The sequence below is a fragment of the Stegostoma tigrinum genome, chromosome 2, assembly GCF_030684315.1.
Source record: "Stegostoma tigrinum isolate sSteTig4 chromosome 2, sSteTig4.hap1, whole genome shotgun sequence".
NCBI classification, from domain to species: Eukaryota; Metazoa; Chordata; class Chondrichthyes; order Orectolobiformes; family Stegostomatidae; genus Stegostoma; species Stegostoma tigrinum.
Genome location: NC_081355.1, coordinates 115,069,576 through 115,092,111, shown reverse-complemented (window position 1 = coordinate 115,092,111; position 22,536 = coordinate 115,069,576). Strand labels below are relative to the sequence as shown.

General features: G+C 39.7%; 1 protein-coding gene across 1 annotated transcript; it reads right to left on the bottom strand.

Annotated features, from left to right (window-relative positions):
• Positions 1–7,474: 7,474 nt before the first annotated feature.
• LOC125463945 (type III intermediate filament-like) lies at positions 7,475–19,936 on the bottom strand. The gene is made up of 9 exons (XM_048555764.2): positions 19,318–19,936; positions 17,989–18,049; positions 13,746–13,841; positions 13,208–13,369; positions 12,363–12,488; positions 10,122–10,342; positions 9,262–9,305; positions 7,992–8,077; positions 7,475–7,888 (listed from the first exon to the last, which is right to left on the bottom strand). Exons 1-9 carry the CDS (start codon positions 19,833–19,835, stop codon positions 7,853–7,855), a joined length of 1,350 nt encoding a protein of 449 aa, XP_048411721.1. The 5' UTR covers positions 19,836–19,936; the 3' UTR covers positions 7,475–7,852.
• Positions 19,937–22,536: the final 2,600 nt, after the last annotated feature.

Here is a 22,536-nt window from a genome sequence, read left to right as displayed (position 1 = left end):
AAAACTTCTGAAAAACACCTCCACCACTGTGCAGGAACGTAGGCTGTGTAAAATTACTTACTATTTTATGGAATATACTGAAACAATAGAAGTGTTGCCATGATACCAGATTTAAATAGGAACATGTATGTTCTGCTTCATCTTTATTTCCAGTCATTTAAAAAGTACCTTTATGGATTTCTGTTTTTCCCAAAGTAGGTACTCTTGGCACAATGTTTCACAGAGCCAAAATATCTTTATGATACAATTTTAATATCCCTCAGGAATAAAAGCTAATGTTTCCTCTTTTATTTATTTTGTCCACAAGTTTATTTTTTCGTAAGGTGCTGGCTTCTATGTCACAGCTATCCTTCCCTCCCTTGTTGTTGAATGTTAGGAAACACTACAGATTGCCCAGATAAAACTATCTCTTCGTAATTTCTCTTTCCATGAGTGAGATACTTTGTTTGCCAAAGTTTGGATGTAATATTAAGTGAATTTGTGCCCCTAACCGCTAACTTTCCTGATGCCATGGCATGGTGCCTAAATGTGTACTTCTACCCTAGAATAATTTTTCCATTGTTGATTTTCTAAACCACAGCCAAATAGCTAAGTGATGTTGGATATTTTAGCACTTGTGGGCAGACAAGATTATATTTGCATACAATAGGGTATTCAGATTGCCACAACTCATGAGTTCTCCACTGATACTGAGGAGATAGAAACAGTGGTACAACCAACATAATAATTCACTTCCACAATATGCATTGCAGATACATACCTGCAACAATACAAAGTTTGGGACCTGAATATTCAAGGATACGAGTAAATGGTAGGAGGAGCCATGACCTTATCGAATGGTAAAGCAGGCAAAAGGGGTTAAATATTCCTGCTCTTACCATTATGTTACATTCATATTGTTATGATCCAAGCTGAAGTAACTACTGGGCAAGTTTGATCCCAGAATGAAATCTGGCTTGATAGATAATATTTTTATTTAACATGGCTGTCTTTCACTGAAACATAGGCACAGAAGGCTGTAAATTTGTTTTTAACACTAAAACGTGTTCATAACACCAAAGAAAGAAGGATAAAATAAAATCAAATCAAGCTATTTAAGTATGACACAGTTTGGAAGATGTCAAAATACAAAGCAAAGCAAAACAAAGAATCCAAGATAACAAAGTCGGGGGCTTGATGAACACAGCAGGCCAAGCAGCATCTTAGGAATACAAAAGCTGACGTTTCGGGCCTAGACCCTTCATCAGAAAAGGGAGATGGGGAGAGGATTCTGAAATAAATAGGGAGAGAGGGGGAGGCGGACTTAAGATAGATAGAGGAAAAGATAGGTGAAGAGGAGAGTATGGGTGGGGAGGTAGGGAGGGGATAGGTCAGTCCATGGAGGATGGACAGGTCAAAGGGGCGTGATGAAGTTTGTAGGTAGGAAATGGAGGTGCGGCTTGAGGTGGGAGGAGGGGATAGGTGAGAGAAAGAACAGGTTAGGCAGGTGAGGACGAGCTGGTTTGGTTTTGGGATGCAGTGGGGGAAGGGGAGATTTTGAAGCTTGTGAAGTCCACATTGATACCATTGGGCTGCAGGGTTCCCAAGCGGAATATGATTTGCTGTCCCTGCAACCTACGGGTGGCATCATTGTGGCACTGCAGGAGGCCCATGATGGGCATGTCGTCTAAGTAATGGGAGGGGGAGTTGAAATGGTTCGCGACTGGGAGGTGCAGTTGTTTACTGCGAACCAAGCGTAGGTGTTCTGCAAAGCGGTCCCCAAGCCTCCGTTCCCGGAATGACGTATCCCCTCCCTACCTCCCCACCCATACTCTCCTCTGCACCTATCTTCTCCTCTATCTATCTTCAGTCTGCCTCCCCCTCTCTATTTCAGAATCCTCTCCCCATCCCTCTTTTCTGATGAAGGGTCTAGGCCCGAAACATCAGCTTTTGTGCTCCTAAGATGCTGCTTGGCCTGCTGCGTTCATCCAGCCCCACACTTTGTTATCTCTGATTCTCCAGCATCTGCAGTTCCCATTATCTCAAAACAAAGAATCATCTGTTGTCCAACATCATCACTCGACAGGTAATCAAATCCCAGAGAAATTTTCTTCCCTATCCAATCTGTAGATTTGACTTAACTGCTTCTTCTCAGCTTCTGTTTTTGTGAGATGTGAAGCTATTTCCTTCAATATTCACACAACTAAGGTTTTAGATCCTCTCAGTTTTCATCTTTCTCAGAGATTTTGAATAACCAATGCAGGTTTCTAACCAAACACTCCTAAGGGTATACGTTTCACAATCTACACTATTCCACTGGGCTAATGTAGTTCCTAAACCACTCTGTACAACCTGTTTTTTTTTATCTATAGTTCCCTTTGATCACAGTTAGGATCTCCTTCAAATGAACCCATAAGTTACTAACTTGATTTTAAAAACACTTGCTCATTCTAGACTCGACTAGAGCTAATGGTTTAATGTTTTCTATCTTCTGTTGCAAACTCCATTTTTGTGTTAATTCAAACTTACTGCCTTCCTGTAACAAATTAGTTAAAGATCCATCATAGTGCTGAAGCTAGGAATGAATACCCTATAAAAGCCACATGACAAAAGATTGACAATTTTCAGTTTGTTGTAGGCGTAGGAATATGCAAAATAGTCACTGCTTTCACTTTTCCAGATATTATGTGCCCTTTTCCAACAATATTGCCCATACAAGTCATTTTTGTTCTGTTTTGTCAAATTCACTCAGCCTGACTTATAGACAAATTGGCTCTTTGTACCTGATTTAACAGCTCAGCCAAGTTGTGTAACTGTACTATCCAGGTTAGATTTGAAAACGACCAAATTGTTGATCTAGACAGTCGCACATTCAGCCCATTGATTCTACACCACCACTCCAAAGAGCATCCCACCAAGACCCACCCTATCCATGCATTTCCTACCCTAGACACAATGGGCAATTTAGCATGGCCAACTTGCACATCTTTGGGCTTTGGGAGGAAACTGCCACACCTGGAGGAAACCCATGCAGACATGGGGAGAATGTGCAAACTCCACGCAGTTGCCTGAGGGTGGAATCGAACACAGGTCCCTGGTTTGAGGCAGCAATGCTAACTACTGTGCCACAGTGTCAGGGACTTGGGTTCAATTCCAGCCTCGGGTGACTCTCTGTTTGGAGTTTGCATATTCTTGTGTCTGCATGGGATTCCTCCCACGGTCCACGATTTGAAGGTTAGGTGGATTGCCCATGTTAAGTCACCCATAGTGTTCATGCATGTGTAGGCTAGGTGGATTAGCCTTGAAAATGCAGGATTACAAGGATAGCGTAGAGCGGTTAATCTGGGTGGGATGCTCTTCAGAGGGGTCAGTGTGGACTTGATAGGCAAAACGGTTTGCATCCACACTCTGGGGATTCTCTGATTCCCACTCATCATAAACCGGCATAAAAGCATTAATTTCAAGGCAGTTCACTTCTGAAGAGTCATACTGGACTGAATGGTTTCTCAGTTCCTCTGTCTATAGATGCTTGGTCCATAGACTTTGAGCTTCTCAAGCACTTTCTGGTTGCATTTCAGATTTCCAGTATCTGCAGTATTTTGCTTTAAAGTGCATATAGGTGTTATGTGGGTAAATGCTAAGGTAGTAAGTGAGCCTGTTCCAATGCATGAATATAGTGTCTGGCCCAACATACAGACTGTCCTTCCAGCAGCCGTTCAATATTAGTTGTTGGTGTGCCTTGCAACACTGGTTTGTGCTTCTTAGGGGTCCTGCAATCAAGCAGGAACTCTAAGAGCTTGGCAATCATCAAATGCTAGTGTCTGTGGCTGAGGAATGATGCAGAGATGGTGTGCATACTGCTGGCTGCCAGCTGAGGGCGTATGTGCGCGCACAAAACCTTAGTTTGAACAACCATCATCAAGGCGGGAGAGAGACGCAATAGTGAAATATTTAACAACTGAAGGGCAAGATTAAAAACAAACTTTCAAGATGCAAACAACATGCCTTGGGGAAACATGAATTAGAGGCTCGTCAACTCACAAAAACAAGGCATGGCACGATCTGCAAATATTAAAAATATGATTAATCAAGTCATAAAATTAATCAATTCAAAAATTTAAATAAGCCAGTTTTACCATCAGATGGGATCACAACTGTTATATAATTTTTAACAAAAATCAATTTATTGCTAAGTCACTGGGTATGCAGGTACATGATACTAAAATCCAAACCTAATGTCGAACACTCTGCATTGGAAATGTTAGCTTGTGCAGATACTAGGTTTTTGAAGCAAAAGCAAAAGGTTTGTGATGCAAAAGGTACTGTGGTAGGGTTTTTTTAAACAAAATATCCGCATTGAGAATCGTGATGTTCCTGTTTGTGTACTATTGAAGTAGGCAGGAATTTGTTGACAGAACCTATTTTTCGGTCAACATATTTATTGAAGTTGATTGAATAGAAGACACATTTCTGGTTGTTGTCTTGTCATACTTAGGAGACAGCCTTCTTGTGCAAATCTCTCTGCTGTTCACAAGATTGGGAGCACGCAGCGAGAAGAAATGAGAGAACATGAGGCAGTGTTGTAGAGCCTCTTTATTCTGTTGAGTCACCATTTGTTTAACGTTATCAATCTTACCTGGATTGAGGCAGATTCAGTGGGTGGAAATAAATAGACCCAAAGATGTTTATCTGACTCTTACTGACTTGGCATGTTGTGCTGTTAAATATTACTCCTCCTTGTTACACTGCTGTGTTCAGAAGGTGGTCACACTGTGCCTCAGTCATGGTCATGATATTGTCCATTACCCAAATGCATCCAGTACTTTCTCAATAATCTAATCCACCTGCTCCTGATATAGGTCTAGGCTAACGGATAGACTTATTGGTCAGTATAGAAAGAATACTATGAATATCGTAGAATCCTTACAGTGTGAAATCAGGCCCTTCAGCCCACTGAGTCCACACGAACCCTCCGTCGTGTCCCCATCCCAACCTGTCCCTGTAACCCTGCATTTCCCTAATCCTCCACCTAACCTGCAGTTACTGGACACTGAGCAATTTAGCATGACCAATCCACCTGACCTGCACATCTGTAAACTATGGTATGCTAAACATTGTGAGCCCTTGTGATTTTTCTGTTAAGAGTGCAGCACAGTATCCATGTTTCACACATAGCTTGGAAGAGTATTTGCAACCATTTTGAGGGAGAAGTGCCGACTGGATGAGCCTCCTTGAGGTAAAGCATCTTTAGGTTCTCCTTGATTTTACCTTTCAATATTCTTGTGTACCCTCATTGCTTTCCTACTTTTTCGAGTCAACCCCACACTTCCTGCTTACCAATCAGCTTTCTTTGGTATTGGGTCCACAGTGTCTGACATCAGCGGTAAAGGAAAGTTTATTTTTCCCTCAGTTTTTCTTGACATTCAGGGGGTTTCAGTTCAGGCTGTCACCTCTTCCTTTGCAGAAAAATGTTTACTCTGAAACCTTTGAAACTCCCATTTGTACATCTCCCACTGCTCTAACACTGAGTTGCCTGCAAATAGCAGTTCACTGTTTTTGCTAAATCACTCCCAGCCTTCATAAAATTGACCTTAGCATGCTAACTCCTGTTCTCTCTTTACCCTCCTCAATACTCATGTTAAAACTGAATTGTGATTACTCCCACCAAAATGGGCCCTGATTGCCACTCCTATTGGCTGCCCAGTTTCATTTCCTAAAACCAAGTCCACAACAACACCTGCTGTTGTTCAACTTGTACACTGATCAAAAATGTTCGCCTGAATGAGTTTCAAAAATTCTGTTCCCTCTATTCCTTTTGCAATGAATCTTTAGCGGTTAATATTGGGTGAAGTAAAATCTCTGCCCTGTTTGTTGCACATCTCAGCTATTTACCCACATATTTGAACTCTCACCTTCTGACTGATTGCTTTTGGGTCTCTACATATCAGCATTGTGCCCCCTTTTCTGGCTCTTAACTGACTTCCTATAGCGACATTCAAAGATCCTTCTAACCTATCATCCTTCCTTGCAAATAGTTCCTTTGATGAAAAATAGCCATTTGCCTCTGCTTTGTGTTTCCCTCATTATGTTATCTGAAACCCGTTAGAAAGTATGTTGAACTGCTATTCATTTCCACCAAAGCCATGGAATCCATCCTGCTGCGTTCCAGTGAATTCAGCTCATCAACTTTATTTGCTACTCCTTGCATTGAACTGTATAGCTTTGAGGCACGACATTTTTAAAAATTTTTATTTGTTTCCTTTGGCTTACAGACTCATTCACTAATTTTCCACCCCTCATTTCTGATTTTGTCCCATCAGCAGATTCTCAACTCCCTGCTAGTTTAAAGCACGCCTTACAGAACTAGCAAACCCCTTTGCAAGTATATTTACTCTGATTCAAATGAGGTGCAAACCATCCGGCTCTTAGAGGTCCCACATGCCCAGAACCACTCCCAATGCTCCAGGGAATCTAAATCCCTCTCTCCTGCCTAACAATTTTAACCTATTTCAAATGCACTGGGAAAGATTCAGATAATTACCTTTAAAAGTATGTATTTTCCACCTTAGTAAACTGTCCATGCAGGACATTACCCCTTTTTCTACCTGTGTCGTTGGTGATAATATGAATGCAGTTCAGCCTCCGCCTCTAGAATATTTTTCTATATTCAATGATTTCCATGATCCTAACCATGCTGGGGTCACAAAATGTCTGACTGCTCCTCTAATTGTAGAATCCCCTATTGCTCTTGCTTTATCAGTCTTCCTTGTATATTCCTGTGCTGCTGAACCATGCAACTAGCTGGTTGCAACCCCAGATCAGCCATCACCCTCCTCCACATTTTAAACTCAATGTTATTGGTGAGTGGAAAACATTTTAACTCCTGCATTTGTTTCTTTGTGATGGCCTAGTCACTCATTCAGTCTCCATTTGTGTTCCTGAGCTTAGTGCAGCTCTGCCAGCCACTACCCACGAGCAGCCTAAATACCTTACCACGTTTAATATTGTGGTTGAATACCCTACAGTTTCAATAAACCTTTAAATTAAAGGTTTCATTTCTGCTTCCCATATAGAAACTCTAAGCTGAGCACCCTTGCCTGACCCCTCCCTTGCACAACTTCGAAACGAAAAACATCCAACACTGCATTTAGATCATTACCAAATTTCACTGTTAACTAATCATGACTATACTAGTTGCAAACTGCTAAAAGCAGCCCCAAGCAACAGGTTGTGCTGGAGATTTTACCAACATTGTTGAATAAGAATTCAGGTTTCCTCCCACAGTCCAAAGTTGCGCAGCTTAGGTGATTGGCCAATTTAGCATGGCCATAGTGTCCACGGGTGTGCAGGCTAGATAGGTTAACCATGGAAATGGTGTTATAGGATAAGAGGTTAGGTCTGGGTAGGATGTTGTACAGCGGGTTGGTGCGGATTTGATGGGCCAAGTAGCCTGCTTCCATACTGTAGGAATTCTAAGAAAGTTAGAAACGAGGGATTTGTTCAAAGTTTTTATTACAGCTTGCTTAGATGTAATTGCTGGGCAAGAACAAAGCAATTGAGATTCTGAACCTGTGAATTAAGATTCAAAACTGGTGAATGAAGTATTGCTATTGATCACTGTGCAATTGTAAACTAGTGACTCTTTCTGTAAACAGAGTGTGATTTAAACCTTCTGTAAAGCCTTTGCTTTTCTATTCAGCTTACAACGTAACTTTATTGAATCTGACACTCTTCAATTAAATCAGAAAGGCACTTTAAAGCTAACAATTTTCGTGGTGATTAAAAAGAGGAAGGACATTCTTGTCAAGCATTTTTCTTAGTAAGCATCAGCTTCCACGCATGTGAAAGAGCATTCTCGGACTGAAGGGTAGGTTCAGTCTTCAATTCTCTGGGTAGTTTCGCTGATTATCTACAATTGAAAGAACATAATTTGCATATATTAGTTCTCAAAAGCTGGCACAAGATAAATGCATTCTCTACATTGGTTATGTTTGGTAAACTTCAATACTAACATCTCCGCCACTGCTCTCAATTGTTTTAATTAAAACATTCTTCCTTGACATTTGAATGTCAGTTGGCTGCTGCTCATAGATGGCATCTGTGAAAACAAGAATACATGGTTTCAGTCAAAATATCTATCCTGCAAAGACTCAGGCAGTTGCTTTCTCTTTTTAGGTGTGTTTATGAAAACCTTCAAAACCATGAAATTGCATTTGGTTGAGATGAATATCCAGGAATAAAAGATTGCTTCACAATTTTTGCAAAATGCAGCTCTTTGATACTGGCTTTAAAAAAAGTCATTTCCAGAATCAGGTTGGAATATAAAAATGTTGTGATCACTCAATTTACTATTAATCTTTCTGTTGCTTTTCATGCTGGTTCCACTATTACATTTCAGACATACTTCCATAGTTTGCTCTCGGTTTGGCACGTATTTGGTAACAACCTATATATTGTCGTCAGGTCTATTTAGTGTGTCTCCATTTCATGCAACATGTCCAATGAATAGTGCAACTATGCCAATAAGCAGTCTTTAGTTTGTTGGTGTTAGGTCAGCACTAAGTATAATGACCTCAGCCAGAACATGTTACAATTAGCTTCCTTGTCAGATTAAATAAGAGAAAGTTGATAATGCTTCCTGTTTGGTCCCAGCTGAAATTTAATCCATGTGGTTGCTGGACTAGGACAAGTTGGGGCTTGGCTGTGACACTTTCATGGTGGTGATAAACTGGCACTGACCAAGACAGAGTCTAAGATGGCCTGCCAAACAAAGGAAGTAAATTAGGATTAGAGCAAGATTAAAGCGATAGACCTATCACCACCCTGCAAACAGGAAGGAAATTCAATCCTGTATCTGAAATAATTAATTATTGGTAGTTTCTTTCCAAATCAAATACCCCAGATATTAGGATGCTTTAGTATGCAAAACTCCAAATTTTGACCCTGTATTTTTCCACCAGAGCCATTTCAGATTCTACTGTAGAGTGAAATAGCATAAACACCTTGTTCTTAATGTTGTGTTGTTCAGTAGATCTCGTAAAATAGTCACACATTATGCAGTGAAGCAAAAGTATTTCTTGGATCAAAGTTGTGTGGAGGAACATTATAACTATGAAACAGGCAAACCTATTGATTTCATTCTGAACAGAACGCATTGCAAGTTCTCCGCGACAGAAAAAACATGCTTCAGAAAAAGTGCGTTTCATATACCAATTTAAAAAAGACATATGTTAGGCTCAAACATTTACTCATCTATTTCATAGATATGACAGTATAACCTACCAGAAAGGCTTAGAGAACCAAATGATGGCACAGGCATTGAAATCCTATGGAAGAGAAGAAGTTAAAATTACAGAAAGGTACATACAGATGAAGGTGGAAATTTTCTCCTATCACAAAGGCCAGTTTCTCCTGGAATCGATTAAGATCTTCTGCCTTCATTTCTTGACATGCACTTTTCTTCCAACCTCTCAAATGGCTCCGGATGGAATAAAGGATAAGATTGATCTGTGGAAATCTTACCACTACTATCAGCAACATATCTCCATATTTATAACAATTTGAAACCTATTATCATCAGATTAGTCATTTATTTCACCCAAGCTAAAAAAAGCGTACTTCCCTACTTGCACAGGATGTCTTAACTGATAGTGTTTATTTTTCTTTAATTGTTTTCAGGTTATGGATATCATTTGCAAAGCATTATTCATTAACCATCCAAAATTCCTGAGAAAGTTTTGCTGGATCTGTTGTGACCACACTCTGTGTTGGACTAAGGTAAGAAATCAAATTTTACTCAGATAGTAGCTTTAAAAAATGGTTCATAGACAAGTGTATAGCTCTGAAAAACACCTCTCCAGTGCTGAAGAGTCTCTGCCAACACCTGTATACATGTATAAAGTATGTAAAAATCACTATAATTTCAATATATTTTCCGCACATCAGACACTGATGCGGTTTTATGAAGGCACTCATTTAATCTTTGCTGCTTTATAATATTCATAAAACAGATAAACTAAGTAGATGCTTGAGGTAATGAATAAATACTTAATTTCATCATGCATATGTGTTGCAATATATTCAAATGTTACTTTTTAAACTTGAAGTAGAAAGTTTTTTTTTAAACTGCACAAATGCCTTACCTGCTTTCCTCACCCTCCAGCAATTTCCTGTAGGTTGCAATCTCAATATCGAGAGCCATCTTTACAGTCAGTAACTCCTGGTATTCTTGCAAATGACGGGCCATCTCATCCTTCAAGTTACCAATCTCATCTTCAAGACTGGCAATGGTTTCTTGGGCATTGTTTGCCTCCAAAGCATAACGTTCTTCCATCTCCTGCATCTGGCGCTCAAGAGATTCATTCTGTTTTAAAGGAAATAATGTCAAAGATTGATACAGCTTCAGTTCAACTCATCTGTACCACCCAGACAACACAATCTCATTTAGTCCCATTAACCAGAATTTGGGCCATATCCCTCTGAATCTTTCCTATCTATGTACCCGCGCAGATACATTTTAAATGTTGTAATTGTACCAGCCTCTGCAAAATCTGTGTGAAAAAGCCCTCAGGTCCTTTTAAAAATCTTTCCCTTCTCACCTTAGAACTTTCTCATTTTCTTACTTCAGTTTACTACCTACATGTTGTTTCTCAAATTATGTTTGAGAGTGTGAAAAAGTTAATGCATCACCACTGTTTCAATAGTTCCAATTCTATTCTAAGTACGTACACATTCATAAAACAAGCCTTGCACAAGAATAATTTCATAACTGATGAGGGCACTCGGAAGCTGAGTCGGTATTTCTGCCTTAAGCGTCAAATGATCAGTTATAATGCTTCTGCTTCTTGGTTGTTCCTTTTACTTCACTGTATTTGAAAACCTATCTTGGGTGATCAAGGCAGTCTACATTCATAATGGTAAAATGAGGCTTTATTTGTCTTCAGTTTTTAATCAGTAGTTTCTGACCATCTGTGGCACCATCCATCAAGTGTTAATATAAAGTGTCAAAAGTTGTGGAGTACAGAAATGGTTTTAAGTACCGTAAATTTAAACTTGGATAATATACAAAACAAAGGAAGGTTAATGAAACCGATGAGAGTGAAAGCAGGTTAAAATAGGATGGAATATTAAAATATTTCTATCAACATCTGTGAGGTGGTTCAACTATTAACAGAAAGACAAACCTCCAGATAGATTGTCTGCTAACATCAATTAAAATGTAATATGTTCTACTCTGACCTTTGGTGTATACGGTTCTGGCTTTGATATTCCTCTGTGCAGAGCTGGAGATAACTTATTTCCAAAAAGAAGAGAAGCAGCAAAGTTTTATCCGCTTCCAGAACTCCTCATACTGCCCTGAGATAAACTCAGGCTGTACAAGGTTGGAAACCAACATTGTAATGTCAATGAGATGAGAAAGGACATTCTTGGTCTGCCAAAACTAATTTTCTTGGCATATTCAAAGAACAGCAGGTTTGTTCCCTAAACACAAATAAAGAGTTGGCTGAGCAACCTCATTAACTTGTCCATATAAACGCAAGTTAGATGAAGGGTGTGTCTGCAGATAAGCTACAATGCATATATGAGGATGGTATGAGACAGATGAGTGTGGCATGCCATGAAAACAAGCTGCCTCACACAAATAACTGCAAGTAACAGAAGACGTTTAAAAATTGGCCATCACATTTCACATTTAAAAATACTAACTTGATTCTAAAAGCAGATCATCAGTTATGAAACATTATTGGATATCCTGAAAGATAATGCTTAGAGTCCTCTTTCTTTTAATGAATTATGAAGTAAACTTTATGGCGGCATCCAGAAAGCTGCCACTGCATTTTGCATTGAGATTCTCGGTACAGTAGCCCTGAATAGCAACATATGAAAGCAAGGCGTAGAGACCAGTTCTTTTGTCCTTCCCTTACAAGGGCCCAGGGAAGGTCAAGGCCTTGAACTCTTCCGGCTGTCGGGACTGTAGCATCTAATTGGTTTTGAAATGCTTCATTACTGTTGTATAAGTCTATTCTGCCTGTTGAGCATTTCTAACTTTATATGTACTAATTTGAGCCTGCAACTCTCGCAATTCAGCTTAATTTTCCATATTTAGATATTCCTTCCTATTCCTATACTGTATATACAAATCTATATGCGTAAATTCTATGATTGGCACTCTTTAATGAAGTATTTGGTCACCTGTCCTAATACTTTTATGTAAGTTGTGGCAACTTTGTTATTTGCAGTGCTGTGGTTAAGCACTTTGGAACTTTAATTATGTTAAAGATACTATAAAAACATGCCTTGTTATTGTTGGTGGACAAAGCTCAAGTTCTACAACTGAATTTATTTTGCTGAAGGCAGTTATTGTCCATATTTTCAGTACTTACCGTTCCCTTAAGTGCATCAATATCACAGGTCAGTGTCTGGATTTGTCTGCGGTAATCACTATTCTCTTGTTTCACTGAGCGAAGAGCATCATTGTTGCGAGCAGCAGAATCATTCACATCCGCCAACTGTCCCAATACACAAACGTTGATGAGTGAATCTTCCTAGAACACTGGAGTACTGTACCTCTTGTAATCTAAACAAAATGGACTTCATACTTGCTTGTTTTTTTAAAAAATTAACATTAGCTTGAATAAAAGAATCACTGCAACTTCCCCGGAATGCTTCTGGAGTAGCTGTTGGAAATATGGATTGAACTGGGACACTCATCCATTTTCCTCTCTCCCAGCCAAACACTAGAATGGCTGATATGAAAAGTGTTGGGTGAAGTGAATGCATGAATTAGATTAGGCAATAAGGCAGGAAACATAGTAATTGATGCCTATTGATATAATTGACAAGAATGAGGTCAGCCTATCAATGAAATGGGAAAATGCACAACACTTAATTTCAGATGCTGTTGAGGACAGACAGGTTCTAATGGGCACGTATGAGGTTTGAGCAATCATCTGGAAGACACCATCTTGAGCCAGAAGTGAGTATAATAGACATAGTTGGGAGATTTATGAAAAGTACTACATATTTGCTGGTTGTAATGGTCATGGATTCCTCCGAGGGTGTAAGTGTTAACAAACCAAAGATGCATTTTAAATGGGATACGTGAAGAAGTAACAATAGAAAAGTGGCGGAGCTGGGTGGAAAGCTTTTGGTTTGAAGTTTGTTGACAGGTGGTTTGCCCCCCATTTTGTTATCATGACCACTAACTAATGTATATTAGAAAACATACCTTGGACTTATACCATGCCTCAGTTTCAGCAATGTTCTTAGCAGCAAGTTTATCAAACTCAGAACGAACTTCATGGAGAGCTGCAGTAAGATCAGGTCTGACCACATCCATCTCAACCTTGACCTGAGATTCTTGGATTTGAGCCTGTAGTTCACGAATTTCCTGATGAAAGAAATAAGTTCAATGAAAATTGGATAAGTTGCTGCTTAAACAAAAGCAACTTCTAGATACGTTTATTAGCACAATATGTTTAAATTATATATTACCAGTTAAGTATTCTAAATGATAACTACATTACATGTTTATCTCTTCACAAAATTAAATCAGAATTACTGGAGAAACTCAGCAGGTCTGGCACCATCTGTGGAGACAAAGCAGAGTTAACATTTTGGCTCTGTTAACTCTTAACAGAAGAGTCAGCAGACTTGAAATGTTAACTCTGCTTTCTTCCTACAGATGCTGCCAGACCTGCTGAGTTTCTCCAGATATTTGTTTTTTGCTTCAGATCTCTAGCATCCACAGTCATATTTTGTTTTACCTCTTCATGAAGTTTCTTTAAGAACATAATTTCTTCCTGCAGCGATTCAACTTTACGTTCCAGATCTAAGCGTGCCAGACAGGCATCATCCACATCCTTTCAGAAGGAACAGAAAAACAAAACACAAAAGTTAATCAAAGGAATTATTCTGACCTGCTGCTCTTACAAACTCCGTCTCAATACTGAACCATACATAATTATTATGATTATTTATGATTACACGCAGTGTACAAATTGCTATGTCAGTTCATGCTATATTTACCTTTGCAATTACATTAACAGAATTAATCTACTGAATGAAGGTTAAATTTTCATGCGTGAAAAAACTCAAGGCATAACGGCTAGCACTGATTTTGAAATAACTGCTTCTTTAATTATGATCTGGCAACATTATGACACTTCTTTTGTCCTTTAAACAGAACTATATTCAATAGTATAAGTTTCAGTTCAATAAATCACAGATATCATTGCTTCATCATCGGTGGAAACTGATACTTAAATAGCAAAAAGTAAACACAGCCTAAACAAGATCAAAGTCTCAAATAAAAGTAAACAAAGCATAAAGAATGAACTACAGATAGAAAGTATTTTTGACAATTGCTAAAATGTGGGATTTGGATATTTGAAATATATTATTTACACTATTCAACTTGCACAATTCGATAGCCACAATAGTCACAAAGCTCTAGATATTCTGAATTTGACCCAAGCTCGATTTGGTGCGGTGTTTGCTGCTCTCCTGTTGAGTCTTAATCAGAAATATATCAAAAGGCATAGAAAGTGAACAGGCCATTCAGCCCAATCAGTTCATACTGACAGTTAACCTTCATGTAATTGTACCTAAAGCCAAACTGAACATAAATCAGACTTAGGCATAATCTTAAGATTGCTAGAAAGGATCACAATTGGCATGCAGTGAAAAAAAACAGACTCCAGAGCATTCTTGGGTCACTGGAATCATTCATGATCTATCAATGACAGTGCTACTCTGCCGCTTTAGAAGCAAGGTTGTCATTAACCACTTGAGGTTTCAGATTTTACATCAAAAAAGCCTCACTGTTTAAATTCCAATAATTCGGTATGTATTCTTAAATTGATTTTCCTTGATACTCTTGTTGATCAAATGTGCATTCTGTAAGCCAGTTTCAAATGTGATTCAAACATATTTTGTTTGTAAGAAATACAAATCTTTAGTTACAAATGATGTTTCCAAATTCTGCTAAAAAAGTTTTCCATTCCACAGTTCCAGATCAACAATACAATACTTTGTGTTGAAAATTCAATTAGCCCTCAGATTGAAAGAAATTATGGTAGTAGAAAAATACATTTTTTATTTAAGATAACAAGGTGCAGACTAGATGAACACAGCAGGCCAAGCAGCATCAGAGGACCAGGAAGGCTGATGTTTTGGGCCTAGACCTTCTTCAGAAAGCAGCTTTAACTTGTTAAAAAGTTTTGATAATCAAATAGTTGCTGACATTAATTAGGACTTAATCTTTGATATGGCAATTTCAATGTGGAACATTATAGCAATAAAGAGTTCAACTGAATAATAAAAAAGTCCAATGTTGTCTAATTAAACATGACAGCTATGTTTATTCAATAGCAAATGAGTTTGTTTTCTTTCAGGTTATGTAATGCACTCACAATTTTATTAACACTAAGACAATTATAAATCAGCTCTACCGTCTTCTCTTTACTGTTTCCTGAACTATACTCCTCAAATCAGTTGTACCAACGATGTTGTGTCCACTTAATTGTCAACTTGTTGCTCAAATTCCAAGCTTTTTTTGTTACCATTAGAAGCATATTAAACTATGCTGACCTGGAACAGGAGCCTTTTTATCTGCACATTAATCAATCTATTCAATTCTTATTATTAACAATGAGATCTTGTAGGATACAAAGTATGAACTAGTGAGCAATATGTTTATTATAAATATTATTGACCAAAAAAGATAATTGGAACAATTTTCACTGTATTTTGGTATGTTATTATTACCATGTTCCTGGTAGTATTATTGGGTCCTGAATTTATATTTTTTGTTCAATCAATCTAGTTTATTTTCTACTTGCTGACAGAAAAAAGTTGCAACTGTTTTGTTGCTTGTGTCACTGGGCTGTAATTGTTGCTAATGCAACTATCCTAATCCACTGTTTTCCAGTTGCACAAAGGCATCTATTCATCTAATTATGTTACTGGAATGCATTCTGTTCACTGTAGCTGCATTCCATGGCAAATCCTTGTTGGAGTTCTGGAGTCATTGTTATTAGCATAGTTCTTTTGACATGGTTTATAGGTTACGTGGAACCTCATGCCTGCACAGTGAACAAACTTCATCATCACAGGGGGAGCTGTATGAAAGCAATATTGAGGCACTTCCTCAAAGAAGTGACAAAATTACAACGCACATCTCCTAAGGCTGCTCTTTTGTATTTTCCAGAGGGTGGTTCTAGCATACAACCAGCAAAAATCCCTGCTGACTGTGATTCAAACAGTAAAAATTATGCCGCTATGACAAAGATTTGGTTCCTGGTCTGTTTTAAATTAACTAATTTGACATGGGGTGATTTTCACAGTCATACACATCCTTTATGCTAGGCAAGGACAAGAGATCAATCAGGGTGATAGTGGCTCGCACTGTGCCTGACCGTACCAGGGACCCAGGTTTGATTCCACCCTCACGTGATTGCCTGTGGCGAGTTTGTGTATTCTCCCTGTGTCTGTCTAAGTTCCCCAGGTGCTCCAGTTTCCTCCCACCATCCAAGGATGTGCAGGTTAGAACATAGAACATTACAGCACAGTACAGGCCCTTTGATGTTGTGCTGACCTGTCATACCAATCTGAAGCCCATCTAACCTGCACTATTCCATGTACATCCATATGCTTGTCCAATGATGACTTAAATGTACTTAAAGTTGGTTAGATGGATTGGCCATGTTAAATTACCCATTGTGTCCAGTGATGTGTAGGCTAGGTAGAATAGCCATAGGAAATGCAGAGTTACAGAGATGGAGTAGGGAGGTGGGTCTGGGAGGGATGATCTTGAGGGGTTGGTGTAGACTTGATGGGCTGAATGGCCTACTTTCACATTATAGGGATTATTTGATTCCCACTCTTGGCAAAAATCCAGCCTTCTGTGTCAGCTGCTGCCAAATCTTCGACCTCTGGGCTGAAAGACAAGGGCAGTACTCGCATGGGAACACCACCTATCTGTATATCATTCTATTGCTGGGTTAAAATCCTGGAACTCCCTTCCTAATAGCATGTCGTCTGCCTCAGGTACTGCAGCAGCTCAAGGAGGCAGCTCACCACTGCCTTCTCCGGGCAATTAAGGATGAGCAATAAATACTGCAGCTCCCACATCTCGTGAATGAGCTTTTAAAAAATGATTCATTTCAAAGCGCACAGAATTGGATATCCTTGGTATGGACAGATTCAAGTCAACTGCGAACCTTCCTCTACCAATCCCAAGCAAACCCTGGCACAGCTGAGGTCATTGAGAATATCTGCAGGATGAAGTATAATGCCAATTTACTACATAACCATTCACCAACTTCACTGCAGACCAAGATTAGCTGAGGTATAAAATCACCTTCTCAATTGATGGGATAGGTTACAATGATCTGTTTGGAGAAAGTATCAATAGGAGTGATTGACATAGAAAGGCAAGCACCAAGAAAGAACAACAGTTGTAAGCAGAGACTTACGAGTATATTGGCAAAACTAACAAATGATCAAATAAATTAGATCACTGAAATATCACAATTGTTTTTCACAATGTCCTTCACCTTTTATTGATTTCTCCTTAACATGTATCCTTCTGAAATATCAGGTGACAGTTAACAGTTGTTGTATGTTTAAAATATCTTTTATGAGTTCTGAAACTGCAACTTTGCAAACTAAAATACATAGCTCGTTGTATTTTTCAAAGCTATTGGAAAGAAGGCACTTTAGATTCACAATTCTTGGTCAAAAAGAGACACATAATGGAAGAGTATTGGGTGTGTCTCTCAATTTTGCCTTTCTGCACTGTGGCCAGAAGGGGTGCACTTGTTGCCCATCTCCAGTAGGTGTCTGCTGTATTAATAGTATAACCCAACATTAGTAACGTCCCAATCTCAGAACTCTTTCATAGATCATAGAATCCCTGCAGTGTGACTGAGATTTAAGTTAATGTTGAAACAGTTCAAATGGTGATGTCACGATACTTCATAAATGACAATGGGTTACTGTTCGTACCTGTCTGAAAGCTGCCAGATTGTTTTCAGCCTCCTCCCGCTGAATAATTTCATCTTGTAACCTGCAAGTAACAGTTTCAAGAAATCAGTCACTTCCACGCCTGCTGAAAGTGCAATGTCTGAACACCGAGCAGTTGCTGTTAGAAATTAGTCTATCAATGGGCTCCCTTCTATTTTTTTGGAAACTCTTCTCTTGCCTTTCTGTTTAACTGAAAATATTGAAATAACTGGAATTGATTATTGTACAATTTTACCAAAAAGGGTGGAGTTACAATCAGATCTTCATAGTCCACTTAGTGGCAGATATAAATTAGGTGTCATAGTGTGAACACACTTTGAAGCAAATCAGTTAATCCTGATGCTCCCTTCTCCATGATGCTTTTTCAGCTCTACTTATACTGCTAAGAGTCATTTTAATGTGAAAAGACCCCAAAGATCCCAATATTGAATGTGACTAGTCTAGGACCAAATTTCTTTTTATAATTTCTGTAATCGAAACAGCGCTGCATTGTAGGGACTTGTACACATCTCACTGCACTTTCATAAATACAAATGACAATAAATTGCTATTCTATTCTAAATTTGGCAGATTTCAGGAGGTATTCCAAAAGAGCTGAACTGCTCCCTTTGTGAATACAAAGTGGGATTGATTCAGATTCCTAATCTGACAGTGATTTATCCAGTGATCCATGCCCACTTCAAATCACGTCGACACAAAAGTCGGGGGCCCATTAGCAGCCTAAGGCCACCAGACTGGAAACCATAAATAGTGAAGTATATACTCCAATCCTAAACAGCCTCACCCTTAAACCAGTTGTGGGGTCACAATCCACCAGTTTAATGAGTTTTTCTTATCGTTCAAAAATACATTAAAAAAACAGTTATTTACAAACAAACAAAGGCTAGAAGAACTAAGAATGTATTAAAGTTTTTCAGGCAATCCCGGTTAAACTTAAAAGAGTGAAAGCCGCTACACGAAGTCCACAGGACGATCAGCGGCTAAAAAAAGTGAGGAGCTGAAGAGTTAACTGTGCTGCTCTCTAAACGGATGCTGCTGGCATTCAGTCCAGAAAACCCTCGAAAACAAGTTGGGCGATGCAGGGTTAAGCCAGAGGGGCACATCTCAAGAGTTCTGTTTTGCATTGTTCCTGTAAAACTTTCAGACAATCACAGTCTGGCAGCTCCCCGGCCGCGGTTTCTGAAAGAACGGACAACTTTTGCAGGAAGAGTGAAACTGCGCCGCGTGATCCCAGCTCCCTCCCCAAGCCCGTCCTTTCTGTAATAAGGAGATGAAAGGGAGGAGAGGGGGGCGGGGGTTGTGCTGACTTACTTGTCCCTCAGCTTTTGGAGATCGTCCGCCAGGTTGTCTCTTTCCACCTCGATCCTGGACTTTTCGTTGTTGAGCTGGTCAATCTGGACGCGCATTTCCCTCATCTCCCGTTCGTACAAATCACCGATCCTAGACCGGGGTTTCCCCTTCAGCTGCTCGAGTTCGGCCAGCAGCATCTTGTTTTGTTGTTCGAGCCCCCTCACCTTGTCCAAGAAGTTGGCCAGGCGATCATTCAGCTCAATCATCTCGGCTTTCTCGTTACTGCGGTTCACCTTGAACTCCGAGTTCATGGCATCGACCAGAGAGAAGTTGAGGCTGTTAGCCATGACCGCTCCGGGAGCGCTGCTCCTCAAACGCCTTGTGGTCTGTACCTTGACCGGCATCGTGTAGCTGACCCTGGAGGAAGAAGGGACAATGCTTCGCCCCGGTTTCACAGCCGAGTACGAGCGAAAGCTCGAAGAGGTCCGAACGGGTTTCTCTACGAACATCCTGCGGTAGACACTTGTTCTGGTGGTCATTTTGTAATCCTTTGTTACACTGCGTCCTTTTCTCTCAACAATTCTTCACCAACTCGAACTCCTCGGCTGTAAGAGAGGGAAAGCTTGCGAGCGGTTGGTATTTATTGGAAGCTCACAGTCTTCCCCCCAGAGGGGGGGAGGAGGCAGGGGCTAATGCTGTGATTGACAGTGCAGGGACCAACCGGCAGCTGGGAGCGACCCACTGGACCACCACTCCACTTCAGACCCTTGGCAGGGCAGGGCGCGTTACCCATGGAAGTTGTCACGTGTACATTATGTGGGTTTAGATTGCAATACGCCACTTTTCTTCCTCCACCCCACCCTATCGAGAATGTATTCCTTTAATAGAGAACCGCTAATCAGGACTATTCCAGCGGCAATGACTTTGAACGAGTTATTTTATTCACATACAAGTTAGTTGAGCTCTGCTGTACAAAAAGTGACTTAGCACAAAATCTTATTGGGGTTCTTTTTAAGTTGTGTGTGATGCTTCTTTAGTTAGCGTTTTTGATAAAACACATTCAAAGGGACCAATTTCGCCAGAGGTCAGTGTAACATTGGCTGGAAAGGCATCTCGGCGGCAGCTTTTCTGTAACTTTGTGAAGAAAGCAAAAGGCTCATCTCTGAGCCACGAAGGCAAAAGTGTGGATTGATGATTTCATTAGTCTTGGTTTCACTTCGGGATTACAATAAAATCTGTGCATCGCTAGTGACGGCTTTCAGATCCGGCTAGGGAACTCAATGCAGGCAGAAGGGCGTGTCCACCACACTTCCACCCTTTGGAACTTTTAGCATCTTTTGAGAACTGTGAAACTTCAAAGCAAATTTTAAAAGTTCATCTGGAATCTCAGAAACGTGTTTTGTCCCACGTATCTCTGATTGCACAGATTTTTTCTTAGAAAGCACGATGCAAATAGAGCAGTTTGGAAAAAAAACTTCCCTTTCCCTTTATAGCAGCCATCGGAAACGCCCTGGCTTCAGATCTCCCCGCTGATTAAAGTTGCCCTTGTTTAAGCGATACAAGGATTTGGAAATCAAATGCAAATACTGGGGCGAGTTAGATGAGTTCTGGAATTTTCCGCATTTGGGATTAATTGCAAACGACTTTATTTTTGCGGGAGTGAGAAGACTTTTATCTGGGAGGGTGGGCGTTTCCCTGCCACCAGCCGCCGCATCTGCAAAAGCCAGAAAAAGGACTCGCACCGAGAACTCTTTTCCTATTCTCTCGGGTGTGCTAAACGACAGTTTGTCAATCTCGTTGCATTTTACAGTAACACCGGCGACCATTCAGCCTACCATATCCGTGATGACCTTTTAATAGAGTTATCCCATTAGCCCATTACCTTGCCCTTTCTCCCTAACCTTGCAGTGTTTTTATCCTTTTCAATATAACTTTTGAAAACTACCATTGAATCTCTTTCCAGGGGGTGTGTTCGAAATCATAGCAACTTGCTTGGGGGCAAGAATTCTTCCCATCCTCCTTTCCCCCACCCCTATCCCTCTTCTATTGATCTGCACTGTGGTTGTTTTAATAGGGGGAGACTGTTTTTACGAGATCCAGCTAGCTGTGTGTCTGGTTAGACATGGATGCTGCTGGGCCCGGTGCCCAGCATGTGGCTTATCAACTGGACTAAATGCTGATTTCATTTAGAAGAGCAAGCAGCACTAAGCTTGAGTGCTTTTATCAACTGTTAAAAAAATGGGATAATCGTGCTTTCATGATCTCCCACACCTGCAGATGGGCTTTATCAAACTTTTTTCATGAGGTGTTCTGTACCATCACTGTTTTATATTGTATTGAGACACTTGCTGTTGACCATGTTTTAATCATTCATTGTTATTTGTTTATTATGCTTTGTTTGGTCTGTAATGTTTATGTGCTGTGTAAGCAATGTACTACAACAATTCAGCAAGACTCTGTCAATAGCACTTTTCCAATCTGCAACCTCTATGATAGGATCAGAACTGGGATTGCTTGCTGGTGATTACTTATTTTCAGTACCATTCATAACTTCTCAGATACTGAAGCAGTCCATGTATGCAGCAAAATCTAAACAACATCCATAATGATAAGTCATGAATTGCTAGTAAAATTCAAGGCAGACAGATGAAGACAACACAGGACACAATGTTAACAAAAAAGCAAAAGAAATGCAGAAGTTACATTGCTCATTCTCTATACAGAGCAATCTCACTATGACATGACAACCATAATTCCATTAGATATTGAAAGAACATGTAAAAGGTACAATAGAAAAATGACTGACAAATTCCCCGGCATGAACTGGAAGACCACAACTTTCTATCTAAGTTTAGGCACTTTAAAAGTAGGATTGAGTTATGCTTTTCAGATTTAGCTGCTGCACAGCCAGATAAGCAAGTTGTGTAAATAAAGATAGCTATTAGAAATCAAGGTTTACACAGAGACAACACTCCGGGCTTGACTGAAAAGGACCAGAGAGATCCTGTTATCCGATGGGAAATTGTGGAAAATCAGATTAATTTGAAAATAAACTTTAGAATACACCATCTAGAACTAATGTCTCAGGGATATAAGAATCAATTGATCAGTTTGCAAGTAGGTGTCACAAAGAAGAGCAAACACTGCAATTGTTTAGAGGCAAAGCTGTTTGAGTGATTAATGGAGATAGTTAAGGCATTACTGACTGTCAAAACTTTCTGGAGAAAAATGTTCATCAAT

Excerpts from the sequence above, each read along its gene's own strand:
- LOC125463945 (XM_048555764.2), bottom strand. The coding sequence starts at position 19,835 with ATGACCACCAGAACAAGTGTCTACCGCAGGATGTTCGTAGAGAAACCC. Across the intron at positions 10,343-12,362 it reads TTGATGCACTTAAGGGAACG|AATGAATCTCTTGAGCGCCA; the intron begins GTAAGTACTGAA and ends CCTTTAAAACAG. Across the intron at positions 9,306-10,121 it reads CTGGAGGGTGAGGAAAGCAG|GATTTCAATGCCTGTGCCAT; the intron begins GTAAGGCATTTG and ends TCTCTTCCATAG.